The 17500-nt window shown below is 47.0% G+C and overlaps 1 protein-coding gene across 1 annotated transcript in view; it reads right to left on the bottom strand.

Moving 5' to 3' along the window:
• The window catches only part of LOC306926998 (tensin-3-like), a 53846-nt gene that overhangs the window by 5309 nt on the left and 31037 nt on the right, over positions 1-17500 (bottom strand). The window contains exons 17-21 of the mRNA XM_079506568.1: positions 3149-3305; positions 2520-2977; positions 2002-2088; positions 1711-1842; positions 285-380 (exon numbers count right to left, since the gene is read on the bottom strand). Coding sequence (XP_079362694.1) covers positions 285-380; positions 1711-1842; positions 2002-2088; positions 2520-2977; positions 3149-3305 — 930 coding nt within the window. The remainder of the gene's footprint in view (positions 1-284; positions 381-1710; positions 1843-2001; positions 2089-2519; positions 2978-3148; positions 3306-17500) is intronic.

Below are 17500 nucleotides of genomic sequence, written 5' to 3'. Positions count from 1 at the left end.
TCACTGAGCAATGTGTCCTCTCTTGCTGAAAAAAATTGAGCTAGCTTCATATTGGAGTCGGTTGTCAGTTTGTATAGGTTGCCATTTGAAATTACTAGATACTTTATTAGTTGCCTGTTGCTTTGTTGCCACTAGTGTGAATGTAAGGACTAAGGACATGGTCAGAATTAGAGTTGGCAAGACACTGTATGACCCAATACAGGCCTTTGGACACACTGAATGGAAAACAATACAGGTCTTTGGACATGAATGGATAAGTGAATGAATAAAACACTATGACTCACCAAAGTATGGCTCATTGGGACAGCCCTTCAGTCGCACGCCTTTCTGTGTGCACTCAATCAGGAAGTGTCTCACCAACTCATTGGACATGTCTCCCACTGCAGGGGTACAGATCACAGAAGGTCACAGAAATTCAATAAAATACAGTACAGTACAGTACAGTACAGTACAGTACAGTACAGTACAGGGTCGCCACATTATTTTGGGGGGTCCCCAGATTATTTCAACTGAATGGCTGGAAAATGGAAATTAAGAGTTTACATGGTACACATAGTACATGCATACACCTCCCTAATGATTATATCTGGTTTCAGTATTTATTTATGGTGTATTGTCTCTATTATTAAGGTTATTGTAGCAGTCAATGTATATTGGGGGTCGGGAGGGGGCGGGGCGGGGGTCTCGAGACATTGCCAAAGCATTTCCGTGGGTCCCCGGCCAAAAACGTTGAGAACCCCTGCAGTACAGTACATATATATTTAAATGTAGATGCAATGTAATGTAAAGTTTCTTTGTATTTGCATTTTCTCAAAAGCTCGCAGGGAAAAGACATTTTAAACGCAAAAACATAATCAGTAAATAACACCTTAAACATATAGTCAACAGAAGGCTGATTGTTACAAACAATGGCTCTATACATTGCAATTCGATTTGATTGACTGGTCCAGCGATGCTCATCAAAATATGTATAAGGCTTCTTTATGTACTCAAATACATACATTCTGCTCTATTTAGCTTTCAATACACTCTACAAACAAATTGTTTAACAACATTAACTCTGTTGGGCTTACAAGCATGGCTATTTTTGTACAATAAAGTATATAGGGTTTAAGTGGTTAAGTACATTCCCTGGCTCATAGTCCGCACAGCCTGGGGATGTTGCAATTCGTCGCAGTCACTTTCTGGTTTTCAATCGAGCCATTCAATGTAAATTTGATGCAGAACACCTTAATGGTTGCAAGGACAGAACATCAGGCCCAGAGTTGAGAATCACTGTAAACATTTTGGGACTACAAACCATGGGATGGCAGAGGGTAGAGTGGCCTCTTGGAAACCGGAAGCTTCACAGTTCAATCCCGGGCTCCCCCAGAGTCAGTGTCGAAGTGTCCTTGAGCAAGACACTGAACTCCTAATTGCTCCCGATGTGCAGGTTGGTGCCTTGCATGGTTTCCTCCACCATCGGTGCGTGAATGGGTGAATGTAATGCATAATCTATGTAAAGCGCCTTGTATTAAGGCACTATATAAATGCACCATTTACCATTTCTCTCCACTTGTTACAGTGCAGTATTATATTTTATAGGTACTTTGATGTGTATCATGGATGTATTATTGGCTCTTATGTAACTCTTATGTAACTCTCAATGTGTTTTTACTGGTTAGTTAAATAAAGGTTAAATACAAATAAAAATAAAAGTACACTACCTACCCTTCTTACTCTGCTGCAGGACAGACGGAGGGGGCGTGGCTACCTTCATGGCCAACCCGTAGGCTCCACGGAACGAGTGACTGTCTCTGACGACGAAGGACCCCGGCTCTTTGTCCTTAAGCACCGCGATGGCTGCACGTCGATAAACGGGCGACAAGGAAAAAGGCGGTTAGCCCAAGTTGGAGCCGTCGGGTTTCACACTATACTGTATATGGGGAGGAAAACTAGCCACGCTCGTTATCTGCCTGGCGGCGGCTGCGAGGGCACTCCCTGTCCAAGTCCAATATTTACCTTGGTCTCTGGAGATGTCTGGCTTGTACCAGAACTTGGAGGTGTCCTGAACAAACTTCACGGTGTCCTGCTTACTGCCCGACAAGTCTGTAATACACAGATAAAAGCTCTGCGTTAGACGGCCGCCGTTCTGTTCTGTGTGCCACAGAGCAATATAGCAGAGAGAGAGAGATAAAAGAAGAGTAAACAAGAGGAATTGGACTGGATTAGACGAAGCTGAGAGAGAGAGATTTCCTTAAAAGAGCCTCAACATCAGTTGAGTTGAATCACTTTAAAACTTTGCCGTCGCTATTTTGGCCATATTTAGACATAAATGTTTACAAATGTTCAAAAATGTTTTATAATATATATTATATATTTTCTAAACTTTTCAAAACATGACGTCACAAATGTCAAAAATAGAAACTGATTGCAATTGTTCACAAGATCGTAGATCTACTATTTTCACTATCTGGCAAAAGACAAAGTAATAAATAGGGCTTAAGTGGTAAACAATTGTGCATGGTACACTACTGTACCTGCTACAGGTGATGGGGCCCCGCCGAGGCCCCTCAGGGGGTCCGGGTTCATGGAGGACAAGAAGGGGATGCTGAGACTGCTGCCACTACGAGGGCTGGAGAACCCACTGAGGGACGGGGAGCGGGACCCCAGGTCTGCCCCCTCCATCCCTCGCCTCTTCTCTGGCAGCAGGGGAGCCGGGGATCCCCTGTCTCCCAGCCCCAGGCCCCCGAGTCCCTCCACCGCCTCCAGTAGGCTGTGATCCAGCGTGCCGTTACCCAGCAGCAGCCACGAGGACAGCTCTGCGTCTTCAGCCACCCCGCGGCCCCCTAAACCCCCCAGGCCTTTCGGGGGCCCCTGAGGTGAGCTGTGGGCCTTGGGGCTGTTGAGGGACAGCGGTGGGGACGGGTGGGGGCGGTGGAAGGGCGGGCTCAGGGAGTTGGCCATCCTGTCCTGCCATACTGGAGGAGGGGTCGAGCTGTATAGGGAATGGAGAGAGAGTTAGGAGTGTGTGTGTGTGTGTGTGTGTGTGTGTGTGTGTGTGTGTGTGTGTGTGTGTGTGTGTGCGCGTGTGTGTGTGCGTGTGCGTGTGTGTGTGCGTGTGTGTGTGTGTGTGTGGGGCGTGTGTGTGTGTGTGTGTGCCGTGTACCTGTCATTGTGTGGGAGGGGGCTGGCTGAAGTCACAGAGCGCATGGAACCAAACATCCTCTGACATGAAGCAGGGCTGACCGACACGTCTGACCTGAACACATCTCCGTCTGTGGAACCTCCAGCATGGTTCATACTGTCCAAGAAACTCCGGGATTCTGTTCAAAAACAATAATAAAAAAGTGTCATATACCTTTAATACATGCCCTTGCCATCCCCTTCAATGCCATTAATGTTGACATACAGCTCTCTAGTGTAAAACTATGTTCAAATCAGTGGCCGTTGCAGGAAAGACATTTTCTTTTCTCTACATTCTTTCAGGGTTTGGCTCAGAAAAAAGGTTTCATACAGCATGTTTACTTTCCTTTTGTCTTCCTTCACCTGTGGTCTGTTACCTCACCCAGACCAGGGTTCAAATTAAGGGTCAATCCCAACACTGTCCCTCACTTCTCATTCAACTTTCATTTGTATAGAATTGTATTTATTTATATTTTACATATTTAATATTTTTACTTTGCCTGTGTATCATGTTACCAAAAAGAAAATAAAGGGAGGCTTAACCAGACTTTTCAATAATCCAGCTGCTAATCCCCCCATATTCTGCACATTTTCACATTGCTGCTAAAAGTGTTTTTTTACCAAACTTGTTGTTTCATCTTTCTCCCTTTCTTTTTGCATAGGCCAGGCCTTACATTATTATTGTCTCCACCAGGCCGAAGGCATGGGGAGAGAGTATGTTTTGCACTCCGTCCGTGTGTCCGTCTGTGTGTGTCTGTGTGTGTGTGTGTGTGTGTGTGTGTGTGTGTGTGTGTGTGTGTGTGTGTGTGTGTGTGTGTGTGTGTCCGTCCGTCCGTCCGTCCGTCCGTCTGTGTACAGCTAATCTCCGGCACCGTTAACCCGGTCGATGCCAAATTTTGCACATACACTCCCTGGATGCCAACGATGAACCTCTGCCCCAAATTTTCCAGAACGGCCTGTTATAGCGCCACCAGGAGGCCGACTTTTGAAAAACACATTTTTGGATATTATACTCAAAATATATATATACCCAAAATCCCGAGAATCGGTACACACAGTCTAACATTGGCTTCCAAAGTTTGCAAGTTTTTCAATTTACGTGAAATGTTTCATACACTTTCCTACTCACATTTTCCTGTTATAACACCACCAACAGGTGGAGTTTTGGCTCAAATCATGAATTTTAACGTTCAATTGCCATCAAAGGCATAAGAAGAAATGGCACCCTTTTCACATTGGCCTATAATAGCGCTATCAGGAAGCCACAATAACCTGACCTGGCCTGGTGGAGTTCTGTGCTCCGAGTTACTGTTATTGTAGGGAAAGGTTTCGCTGAAAATAGCCGATCGCATGTGAAAGCCTTCCCCACAATAAGGATGCTGGGGCTTAAGTGGTACTTAATACATACACAACATGACAAATAAACACAATATGTGATAATGATGTGAGAAGCTTCATTTATGTCCTCCATCCCATGACAATGTTGCTTGTCCAAAACAACTGATCTACAGTCCAGGGTAGCTTGTAGAGCAGTTTATTTAGGGACATCACTTCAGGTGTAAGAGTAGAATCGCTTTATCATTTAACCCATTGACATCATTGTCTCCACCAGGCCGAAGGCATGGGGAGAGAGTATGTTTTGCACTCCGTCCGTCCGTCCGTGTGTCCGTGTGTCCGTCCGTCCGTCTGTGAACAGCTAATCTCCGGCACCGTTAACCCGGTCGATGCCTAATTTTGCACACACACTCGCTGGATGCCAACGATGAACCTCTGCCCCAAATTTCCAGAACGGCCTGTTATAGCGCCACCGGGAGGCCGCTTTGTGCAAAACAAGTTTTTGGACAGTACACCTACAGATTTTGTCCAAACATCACGCAAATTGGTACACAGTCTCTCTAGAGCCAGTCAACGAAACGGGTCTTTCAGATTTCTCAGACTCCATCCTGATTGGCTAAGATTGGCTTCCAAAGTTCGCAGGAGTGCTCAGTTTCAAACAAAATGCTGCAAATCATGAACACATCGTCTGATTTCCGTGACATTGTGCACACACATTCCCACTAGGCCGAGGAAGAAATGCCACATGAACATTTTCAACTCAGCCTCATGGTGGCGCTATAACTGGCCGAAAAGTGTTTTTACCTCCACCTGCACGGATTTGTGGATAACTTTGTATGCCAACTCCCTAGAGGCCAAGGAAAAACCTTTGCCTAGATTTTTTCACATCTGCTCTTTATAGCGCCACCAGGAGGCCGACATATGTAAAACACATTTTCTAATATTACTCCTTCAGATGTTATCCAAATTTCACGCAAATCGGTACACATGCTCTCCATAGTCATGTGATCAAGACGGGTTTGTTTGATTTCTCATAATCCACCTTCATTGCCTACAATTGGCTTCTAAACTTTTCAGGAGTAGCCCGCTTTGTGCCCGTTTTGTACAAATCGCCACAACTACTCAACGCAGTGTCCGATTGCAGTGAAACTGCATGCATATTCCCACTAGGCTGAGGAAGAAATGCCACTTGACAGTTTTTAAATCAGCCTCATGGTGGCGCTACAACAGGCCAAGCCGTGTCTCACACACACACACACACACACACACACACACAAAACCTGATTATATTACTCCTAAACATTTTGCCAAACATCACACACACTCCTATCCTCCTGGTGGAGACCTGTGCCCAGAAGGGCACTTTTTCTAGTTTACCTTTAATTATACTCCGGGCGATGAGTCACCTCAGTAATTCACATGGAATTTCCATCAAAGCAGCCGTTCCCAATAGACACACACACACAAAAACATTGATTGCACGCGCGCGCACGCGCACACACACACACACACACACACACACACACACACACACACACACACACACACACACACACACACACACACACACACACACACACACACACACACCAAAATACACTAGTATACAGTATACTAGCCTACTACACTAACCGAACAAACAATTAGGTGAGTCATGAATGAGTCATTAGGGTGAATAAACTTACTGTACACTTAATAAAACACATACACAACGAATGAATGAGAGAGAGAGAGAGAGAGAGAGAGAGAGAGAATTACTTCCTATACCAGTGTGTCATTCAGTAAACATGAAGGGCAGGTTGCCTCAGGCCAGGAACAGGGCCTCTGAAGTACGATGTGATGAGTCATGGCCAACATACTCGGCTGTCATAAAGACCTCCTTGTGCTTCCTCTCCTCTCCTCTCCTCTCCTCTCCTCTCCTCTCCTCTCCTCTCCTCTCCTCTCCTCTCCTCTCCTCTCCCCTCCCCTCCTCTCCTCTCCTCTCCCCCTTGCTCTCCTCTCCACTCCTCCTTCACTCCCATTCATTCTGCCGGACATGGAGCAATGTGTCTCCCATCACAGCCCTCTCAGACAAGCCGTCATCGTCTCAAGCCTGTTATGTAATCAAGTTACGTGAACACGTGCATTCATTGATGTAAAAGCGCAGATACTATAGGCTATACACACACATGGTACACGCATGTAGACGCACACGCACGCACGCACGCACGCACGCACGCACGCGCACACACACACACACACACACACACACACACACACACACACACACACACACACACACACACACTCTGTCTGTCTGTCTTCATGTCCCCATGTTGACCTGTCTAAATCAGAGGTAGTCTCCACTCAACTTGAACCCGTAGGGGCTAAAGGTCATGAGCCAGAGGTTCTCATGTCAGTCTGTCTATAAACAGAGACAGAGCTCATTATTACATGCTTGCACACGCAACACACGCACGCACGCACACGCACACACACACAAACACACGCGTGCGCGAGCACACACACACACACACACACACATACACACACACACACACACACACACACACACACACACACACACACACACACACACACACACACACACACACACACACACACACACACACACACAAAGGCTCAGCCAGTAAGCAACCTGCTAATCCATGGTAAAGTCTAATTTGTTGTTGTTCGATGTAAACAAAGCAGGAAAAACAAACGTGCAACAGATTGCAGATTTCTCCCAAACATTCCCACACTCACTCTCTCTCTCTCTCTCTCTCTCTCTCTCTCTCTCTCTCTCTCTCTCTCTCTCTCTCTCTCTCTCTCTCTGGACTCTCAAGGTCCCGAAAACAAGACCAAGTAGGCTTGTATAGGCCGACAGTAATTTACTCAAGTTGAGATGTATGTATAAGTATATATCCATGCCAATACTATTTTTACTCAAGAAAAGGTTTGATATGCAGGCCTTTTACTTGTAACACGTGAGTAAAAGAACACCACCAATCAGAGTACTTCTCCCACCACTGCCCTGCTCCCAGGGGCCTCCACCCCTCCACCCCTCCTCCTCCTCCTGCTGCTGTTGGCTGTCTCTATTCCCACGGCCATGTCTCCTCACATCTGCTGCCATGGGATCAGTCTACAGCTCCATGGGGTCAGTCTACAGTTCCATGGCAGCTCATCCTCAACTTATGAACGCAATTATTGCCAGTGGTGGGGCACCCGCTGGCCAAGTTGTCCAGGCGCATGCCACATATAAGGCTCTGGCCTGACAGCGTGTTGCATGTTCGAGTCCCATTCATGACGACCTTTGCTGCATGTCTCTCCCCATTCTCTCTCTCCCTCTTTCCTGTCTATGTTCACTTGATACTATCAATACAGGCAGAACAGCCAAAAACAAATCTTAAAAAAAAAAAAAAAAAAAAACTGTTGAGTACAGTGAGTTGACCATGAGCTGCTGATAATGTGGTTAAACTTTTACGTTTTGAGATACATGGGAGGAGGAGAAATCACAGCCAGGTAATTCATAATAATAATAACTGTGCCAAAACACAGTTTTGTATGTGCATTTCAAGGGGTTTTGGAGGCACTGGTACAACCTCTCTTTAGTCCGACCCCAACCCCTAACCATAACCCCACGTTTTGGGGGTTTGACCCCCCCATCCCCCCATCCCCCTAGGGGGACAGATCTTTCGGCGGCGCTGCTCTCTGTCCCCCCCTAGAGTTCAGTGGGAGTTGTGCCACTGCACACACACACGCACACACACACACACACACACACACTCACACTCACACACACACACACACACACACACACACACACACACACACACACACACACACACACACACACACACACAGACCCACACACGGATCAAACATTACCAACCCATACGAGGGTGAACTGAGGTATACGCTCTGGAAGCTTTGCCCCCCCCCTCCCCCTTTTCTAATTCCACAGTGTTTTTCTGTTCATTGTTTTCCCCCTGCAGAGACTCTCGGTGGAGCCTGGCGCTGGTCGAGCACAAAGCCTCTTCAGTTTGGGCAGGAGAGAGCTAGCGCAACCACTTCCAGATGGCACCGGCCCATGCATGGCACAACTGCCAACCTCCAGCCAACAGCCTGCCTGCCAGCCAGCCAGCCCTTCCACCGAGACCCCAGTGCACACTTGGCTTCCCTATAGGGGGTTATGGACACGGGGCTTGGAAAGAGAGAGACAGAGAGAGTGCTACATCTTGATTGCTGCTATTTGTGAGAGAAAGAGAGAGAAAACTGTCCTGGCGCAGTTGTGCTTGGTTAATCAATAAAACAGCCCCAGCGTCATCCAGTACTAATACTTCCCCACATATTACCCCCACTTCAAATCTCTCCGGCGTGCTGCATAAGTGTGATGGAATGAAGCTCTGAGCTGGCGTTGGAGGGAAATAAAATGGCATGAAGAAAAGGAGTAGTAAAAAAAGTTATGAAACAGAGCGACAGAGTAGGAAAAACAGGGGGATATGAAAAACATACAGTGTTCCCAGAAAGCCTCCTCTGTAGTGTTGGACAAAGACACCCTTCTTCTTTCTTCTCTTCCACTCACGCAGACAAACATTCATGCAAAGATAAGCCTACACACACACACACACACACACACACACACACACACACACACACACACACACACACACACACACACACACACACAGTCACACACACAGTCACACGCGTTTGCTAAGAATGCACATACTGAATACGAGCAGAAACATGCACACACATAGATTGATGCACACATCGCATATTTGACGAGCAAGGTTTCACAGACTCCCTGCTGACCACAGGAATGTGCTTGCATTATGTTCAACACCCCCATACATACACTTCCCACACACACACACACACACACACACACACACACACACACACACACACACACACACACACACACACACACACACACACACACACACACACACACACACACACACACACAGAGGCAGGCAGAGTGTGAGAGAATGAGACTGACAGGTCCTAAGGTCCGCAGTACAGCTGTTCACAGCCGTCACGATTCTCACAGGGACCGAGGGAACAGAGGAAGAATGTGCTCAAGTCAGCAGAGAGACAAAAGGAGTGAGGAGGAAATGCACTGGCTAGCAGCTACTAGAGCCCGGATAGCTCAGTCGGTAGAGCATCAGACTTTTAATCTGAGGGTCCAGGGTTCAAGTCCCTGTTCGGGCGTACCTGTTTTTCCCACACCTCTCTTGTCATCTCGTATTTGAGCAGTGTACCTTGTCAAAGTGTGATCAAATTATAGCCTTGGGGTCCTACAATATAGGTGGCTTTTTAATCCTACCAAGAGGTGAATTTCCTTCACCTGGCTACCCAGGTCTAATCCTACATTACGGCCCTTAAGTACAAGTATATCTTTTTCAAACTGGTGTTCGTGTCAAGAGTATACATCTATACAGAATGTTATAATTCTAGGCAAAAATTTGCAATTTCGGATAATTCATACGTCAGACATTGCCACAGCCCTTGTGGTGTGGCATAGCAGGGCATTCGCTGCCGCAGTTCATTGGAGCGACTTGTATCGCAGGGAAGGCGGAAGTCAAGCAGAAGTGCAGAAGGCATGCTGCCACCCAAAGTGACTACTGGCCAATCACAGCGCATCTTATCAATTCAATTCAAAGGAGCTTTATTGGCATGAGAAAACAAACGTTTACATTGTCTCTGATTGGCCTGCCAAACGTCCCCTTCTGTGACGCACTCGGAAGCTTGCCTTCCCTGAAATGGCGCCCGAGATACAGACGCCCCAGAGCCGGAGGAGGCTTCTACCTTTCTATGTCTATGCTGCAGGGCCTGTGTTTGTGTGTCTGTGTATTGTGTACTCCTTGTCTTGTGTTCTTCCCACAGGTCCTGTAAGCTGGGCCAAGAAAGCTTACAGAAGGAAAAGTCATCGTCACGTGACTGGGCTGCCATGATGCTCTCAGTTGCTAACCTCGCACTGGAAGTTCCATGTATACATGGCAGTGAATGAAGCCGGCTGGACCAGCTCATGAACAAACAGAATTTATGAACCATTGAGACCTTTGTCATATAATCGGTTCAGGAATATAAAAGAAGAGACAGGTTGTTTTCCAATAACTTGCTTTTCGATGTGCACAGTACATCATTTTATCGAGGCATCTACATTTCAGTTTCAGTCTTGGAGGTATCGCGAGATTTGGTTGGCAGACAGGAAACGGTGGACAGTCGATACTTGGCACGTTCAGAAACTAGTTTGTGCTCTTTAGTTACCTCTATAAAATTACACAGTGTACACATCGAAAAGCAACACAGCAGGCAATGATGTGTTACTGTATGTCTTCTTTTATTTTCCTGAACCGATTATGACAAAGGTCTCAATGGTTCATACATAGTGTTCATGAGCTGGTCCAGCCGGCTCCATCCACTGACATGTATTTCATCGAACTTCCGGTTTGCCACAGAGAGCGGCATGGCGTAGCCCAGTCTCGTGACCATGACTATTCCTTCTCATCTGTTCCTAGGGCTGGGCTAAGGGTTCCAAATAGGGGCATTGCAAGCACCTGGTCAGTGGTCTATGGTCTATGCATAGAGTTATATATATAATAGAGACGTCTCCTCCTCATGTGCTCACCCTGCAGCACATGAGGCGAATTCACCCCTTCTTCAAGGAATACAACAATACAGCATTCTGGGATGCATTTGGGCCAAACACATGAACGAGTACCGTGTGTGCGTGCACTGCGAGCGAGTCATGAACAAGCACCGCTGTTGTTGTGTATTGGCTCGGCGCGTTCATGTGATTGGGTCAAATGCCACTCGAGCTGCAATACCACTTTCGGCAACCATGTCTTTTTCGCTTCAGTGTTTCCTCTCGGTGACGTCTCTATTAATATATACTCTAAGGGTCTATGGGTGCTATAAAAGAGTGGGCCAGGCAGCCATCCTTCTCACCCTGTATCTCCCTCAGATAAGAGCACTTGCTTGCTTGTTGCTTTTAAGTTGGTCCTGGTTGAGTTTACACCCTCTGCCTCTACAACACCCCACACTACATTGATCAGATTCATCACACATCCATACACTGCTGGCATCACTGATCCTACTTAACGACACACTCTATACTCTTTATATGTTTCATATTTTTATTTTGTAAATAAAGTTATTGAGGGGCGCTAGCCTTTATGACTATTTATGACTGTAAACGCAAACATTGATGACAAAAGTGTGTAAACACAAACATTGAAGACAAAAGTGAGGAACCAAATTGTGATTGGCCGGCGTGATTGGGTGGGAGATGTGCCATTGGTTGAGAATGAGATGATGTATGATGACGTATGATGATAAGAGCGCTCCTCACTTCACTCGGGTCACGGGTGTGATTTTCTTTTTTGCACTATTTTACCGTGTCCTCCTCAATTTGTCATGGCCTTACGGGCCAGGTTGTGACACACATAAAGACCTTTAAACTGCTAATTGGAAAAAAAAGAATAGGCCAGACAAATGCAATTTACTTCCTTGTTGGTTAGATAGAAAACCAGCAGTACCAGCTAGAGTATATGGCGGTGGTTCTTATCCCAGGGACTCTGCTGGTTTTCATTCTTCTAGACATCTTAACTGGGGGACTAATCTCTCTAGGTCGTCTTCAGACGAGCCTTCCATCGTCGATTCCAGTCATCCCGGTTCTCCATACATCCACATAATTGTTAGTATGGGACGTCCTCGTGACCGGTGCCCATGTGTTGGTTCCCACAGCACCAGTTTGCTGGCTGGGAGCTCTTGGTGTCTTTGGCAGTGTCCTGCGAGTCTCACTCTCTAATGAATATAACTAATTATGTGGTAGAATAGAGTGCAGTAGTCAAGTCTCCTAAAGGGACCAGCGTTAAGCACCACTGCTATAGTCCTAAACTAAACCCCCTCAATCAATGTTAATCAATGAGCCATGAGCGCATCCCACCCTGTCAGGACCATAGAGTATAAAGAAGAATAGAGACTGAACTGGCACGAAGCTCCGCCCCCCCCGCTATTCATGTCAGTGGAAGTTGCTCAGTGGCGTTTTGAAGCACCCGGAAGAACCGTCTCAGAACGTCTACTTCCGCATTTGACCACCAAATTGTGGGTCCGCCTGTAGTCCCTCCTCTTACCACTAGGGCCCAGTGCTTCAACGTTGAAGAGCCTCACTGGGGCCTTGGTCAGGACCCTCCGCGAGTCAGTACAGGTCTTTAACCACATGAAGGCCTAGCATCCTTATTCATGTCATAAGTGACCTTCCAGCGAAAATAGGCGAACATTCGGCCAAAATAGGTGAACATTCTAAACTCACAAAAAGTTAAGTTGCGACAAGTTGTGACAGCATTTGGTGCAGCAACTTTCGCCATTTGACATACAACAAAATATATAGGGTTTAAGTAGTTAAAGGGATGTCCACAGTCACACCAATCACCATCTGTGTAGCTATATTGTTCATCACTGTCATCGTTAGAGGTGTGGTGTAGACTCTACCATCGAACAATTTTTAAAACGATATATTTATAGTTATAGTGCTCCGCGTGGACGGCCCTTAAATCAACTTCCCCGCTGTCCCTTTGTCCATACTGTGGCCACAGAGTTAGGAGCCAGCAACTCCAGTAGCACTACAAACAAGTGGCGAGGGGAAGTGTGGAGAGGGTGGATGGGAGAGAGAGGGGGACAGGATGTTGTGATGACAGAGCCGTGTACCAAGAGACCAGAGACGTGAGTCGAGACATAAAACCACACGCACGAGAAGGGAAAAGATCAGTTGATTTGATCAGCTTTGATTTAATTTAATTCGATTTTGCATGTACATGACATGTGCATTCTTCTGTGGGTTGGTGTGAAATTTGTGTACGCTCACATGTATATTTGTATGCATGTGACTGTGCGTGTTTGTGTAGTAGGCGTGTGACCTGTGAATTGAGTGTACGTACTGTACTGTACCCATGTGTGTACCTGTGTATGTATTTACAAGAGTGTGAGCATCATAAAGATATGTCGTAAAGATAAACGTGTGGAATATCACAGTAAAATGTCGGGTCTGGTGAGTGAGGAATCTATGGCAAGAATCCCAACAAAACAGACATTTGTTTTGCAACAAATGTGGCATTTGAAGACGGTTGATAGGTTCATTCCAGGCCAATAGAGGGAAGTAAATAGCCCCTGCCTCCCCCTGGCTAACCAACCACATAAAGCCTACTAACTGCAGTTGACTGGGATCCCCCATGGCTCTGTACAAGGTCGGCTCCTTTTTTCCCCTCTACGAAGTGGACCAAACATTTTTCCCCTCTACACTAATATCTCTTTGGCGAAAATAGCCGATCTACAAGCTTGTGACCTTGTAGATCGTCTCTTTTTGCGGAATGTCCGCACTCGTTATACGAGCGCTAGGCTCCAAGTGATTAAACACCCATACAGAAGTGTTCCGTAACTCTTGATCGAGGTAAAAATAGTCTCCCTTTTGTTTTTTGGTTTTTTTTTTTAAGAATGAGGTCATGTCCGAGCACAGCAGTGGAACAAACCGTCTAATGGTCTCTCCACAGAGGTTCAGATGCTGCGATGCCAGGAACACTGGAGATACTGTTGTCCATAGCGTAACTGCCACAGTAACACCAAAGAAACAGCAGAAAGAACAAGGGAGAAAACAAACAATGGACTCGTTGATACCTCTCGGCGAGAAAGGGAGAAAAAAAGGGGGAGGAGAGATGGGGGGGTTGTAGAAAATGAGAGAGGCATCTGACAGACAACCACACAAGAAAAATTCCAGAAGCCGTCTGCAAATACCAGAGCCCTGGAGGAGAGGGATGTGTTTGGCGAGCGTGCGTGCATGTGTCTGTCTGTCTAGGTGCACACTCCAGAAAAGAAAAAAAACAGGGAGGATAGCGAGGGAGATAACGGCATATAAACAAGAGAAAGAATGTGCAAGAAAATAAGGCGAGTGCAGAACTCTGCACAGTGCACACTCCGGACTCCAAAATCCGGAGTGTAAAAATGGTCCCAAATGGATCAAATGAACACTGAGGATTTCACTGTAAAGATGAGAGAGAGAGAGGGAGGGAGAAAGGGAGAGAGGAAAACGACAAACGAGGGGAATGACACTAAAAGGAAAGAATGCACTAATGAATGCATGGAGGAGAACGGGAGAAAGGGTGTCAAAGTTTCACAGCCCTACAGGAAGATGACTGGAGAGATGCTGATCACATATGCGCACGCGCGTGCGTGCACAGACACAGACACACACAGACACACACACACACACTAGAAAGAGAGACACACACACACACACACACACACACACACACACACACACACACACACACGCACACACACACACACACACACACACACACACACACACACACACACATCCATACAGTTCTGTATGAAGGTTAATCAAAGAATAACAGAAGCGTGCAGATCCGCAGCTCGCACATGTACGTACCGAGAGAAGCCGTCATGTCACCAATGATGCTTTCGCAGGAGAATCCACACCGCGCTTCACTTCTCCACAGATGATCACCCCGCTCTGCCTTCAACTCACTCTCTTTCACTTCCCCTCTCACCGGTCACCCTCTCTATCCCAACCTCTCCCCTCTAACTCTCCCTCTCCCTCTCGCTCTCTCTCTCTCTTTCTGTCTTTGAACACAGCTGGTCTTCCCTGAGGGAGTCTGTGTCCGTCTACCGTCCGGTACAAGTGAAGAGAGTCTGTTCTAGACACCCCGTCACCACCACCACCACCACCCCGTCACCCCTGAACCCACACAACTACTAACTCCTCGTCTCGCTGTCTCCTCACAGCTCTCTGACTCTGTCTGTTTCCCTCGATGTGACTGAGAGAGGAAAAGTAATAACGAAAAAACAAAGTAAATCTGTGTAAAGCTTGCTGTGTCTTGGCTGGGTGAATGGAGCTTTCTTCAGATGCTGGAGAGAGAGAGAGAGAGAGAGCAGCGCACCTGTGGAGTGGGGTGGGTGGGGGGGGCACAGTTGCTCCCAGTTGGAAAAATAGTAGCTCGCCGTTTTGTGCCGTGCCGCCGGGTTGTTGTGACACCGCTTGAGTCCGAATTCTATGGAGGGAGGGACTGAGGGAGGGGAGGAAAGGAGTGAGAGAGAATGGAGGGAGGGAGGGAGGAGGGTGTGTAGAATTCCCCTGGCCCCTTGTCTACATAATCCCCCTGCCCCCTTCCTCCGGCTGACCAGTGAGCATTGTTTCTTGCGGGTGGCTGGGGGGGAGACCACCGCATGCTGTTTTCCACCAATCAGAATGCATTCTGCAATCGGTGTGGGGGGGTGGAGGGGTTAGAGGTCGTATGTGCCCATTTATGGCCAAATGGGGGGGGTATTATGGACTTCGCTGTCAGGGCATGTGTCCAGTCCACCTACCATCTGCTCTCCACACACACACACACACACACACACACACACACACACACACACACACACACACACACACAAACACACATGGAGACAAAGGCATGTGGACGCAGACTGACCATGTCTCCTGCCATGTGTCTGATCTTAACACACATAAATTAGACCGTGAAAGCTCTCAATTTAATTATCTCACATTTGCTGTTGTTTCAATAGGAGCATGTGTGCGGTGCGTGCCTTATCTTAACCCGCGGGTCAAAGGAAACGAGTCGGAATGGACATATGTCGCGCGTCGTACGTCCATCTGTTTCTTTTCCCATCAGAACGAAATGAATAGGACTTCCGCCGCTGACGCACCACGGCCGGTATGATGAAGAGGTCAACGCGAGGTGCACACACAGCACATTCTTATGGCACTTCACTTGGCCCTGCAGCACTCTTCCACCACAATGCCACTCCAAACCCCAGAGGTCCTTCAGCTCTCTCACTCATCGTATAGACATCCACCCATGTGACAAACGTTGCCCTTTGAGACACTCCCTTTAGACTCTCGATCCCCTGCCCTTTAACACCGACTGTTCGCATACACACCATGCAGTGTTTGGCAGAGCGGGGCCATCTGGCCCGCCGAAAAACTCCAAAAACCCTAAACAGTCACATTCCTCTGGCTGAGAACTCCTTCTTCCACTGGCTGGCTACTTGTGTGCAACTGTTTGTTTTCATTTTGGCCACAAGTACACAAAGGAAATGCCATTACATAAGGTTTTTAAGCCCTAGCTGTGCTTCCCCGACAGGAGGAAATGAAAAGAGACAACTAAGACATTGTCAGGAGGGTTCGTCTCAGTGTCGATGACATACGGTCTACATAAATAACGCACAGTGACAAAGGCTATGCAGCATTTCAAGTACGCCACTTGGCATGTGGCATGGCCATACCATATGTGCCATCAGCATCTTATTTAACCTGTCTTTAACCAGGACGTCCTATTGAGTTTAAACTCAAGAGGACATCCTATACATTAACCCTGGTAACTCTATTTTGGGCATGTTATTATATAAGGGACAATTCTCAAAAATAGCCTAGGCCTAATGTGCTTATTAGATACACATACAGCGATTTGCGCGAGAAAATGCGAGCTCTGAGCTTGTACATTGGCTATGTTCCACATAGGACGGTGTCAGGCTACAGGCTTAAGTACTTACAAGTCTCTTTTGCAAGACAGACCTGGTTCACTGTACCATAGCATCTGGAACAGTGGTTCCAAAACCTTTTCATGGACCCCCAAATTGACACTAATTAGCCCACGGACCCCCATTTGAAAAGATATACCAGGGACCCCCATAAGAGAAGATTTGTTACGGCTCTAGCAGTGATTCTCAACCCGTGTCAGTGTCGGGACCCATTAGGGTCCATTTGGTTCCATTTCTACACTCTCAGAGTTACAGACCCATACGGGTCCATTTGGTTCCAAACTATCATTTAGCTGGGGACCCCCTGGAACTCCCTCAAGGACCCCTGGGGGTCCCCGGACAGTGCGTTGGAGTCACGCTCAGTACTCTGTCTCGTCACATGAACATCACAGCAAATTATAAGCTAGAATCTGTTCACCCACCACCACCAGAACTCCCTTGTATA

The sequence above is a fragment of the Electrona antarctica genome, assembly GCF_951216825.1.
Source record: "Electrona antarctica genome assembly, chromosome: 7".
Lineage (NCBI taxonomy): Eukaryota > Metazoa > Chordata > Actinopteri > Myctophiformes > Myctophidae > Electrona > Electrona antarctica.
The sequence above is the reverse complement of the archived record's forward strand: the minus strand, read 5'-3'. Positions and strand labels throughout refer to the sequence as shown.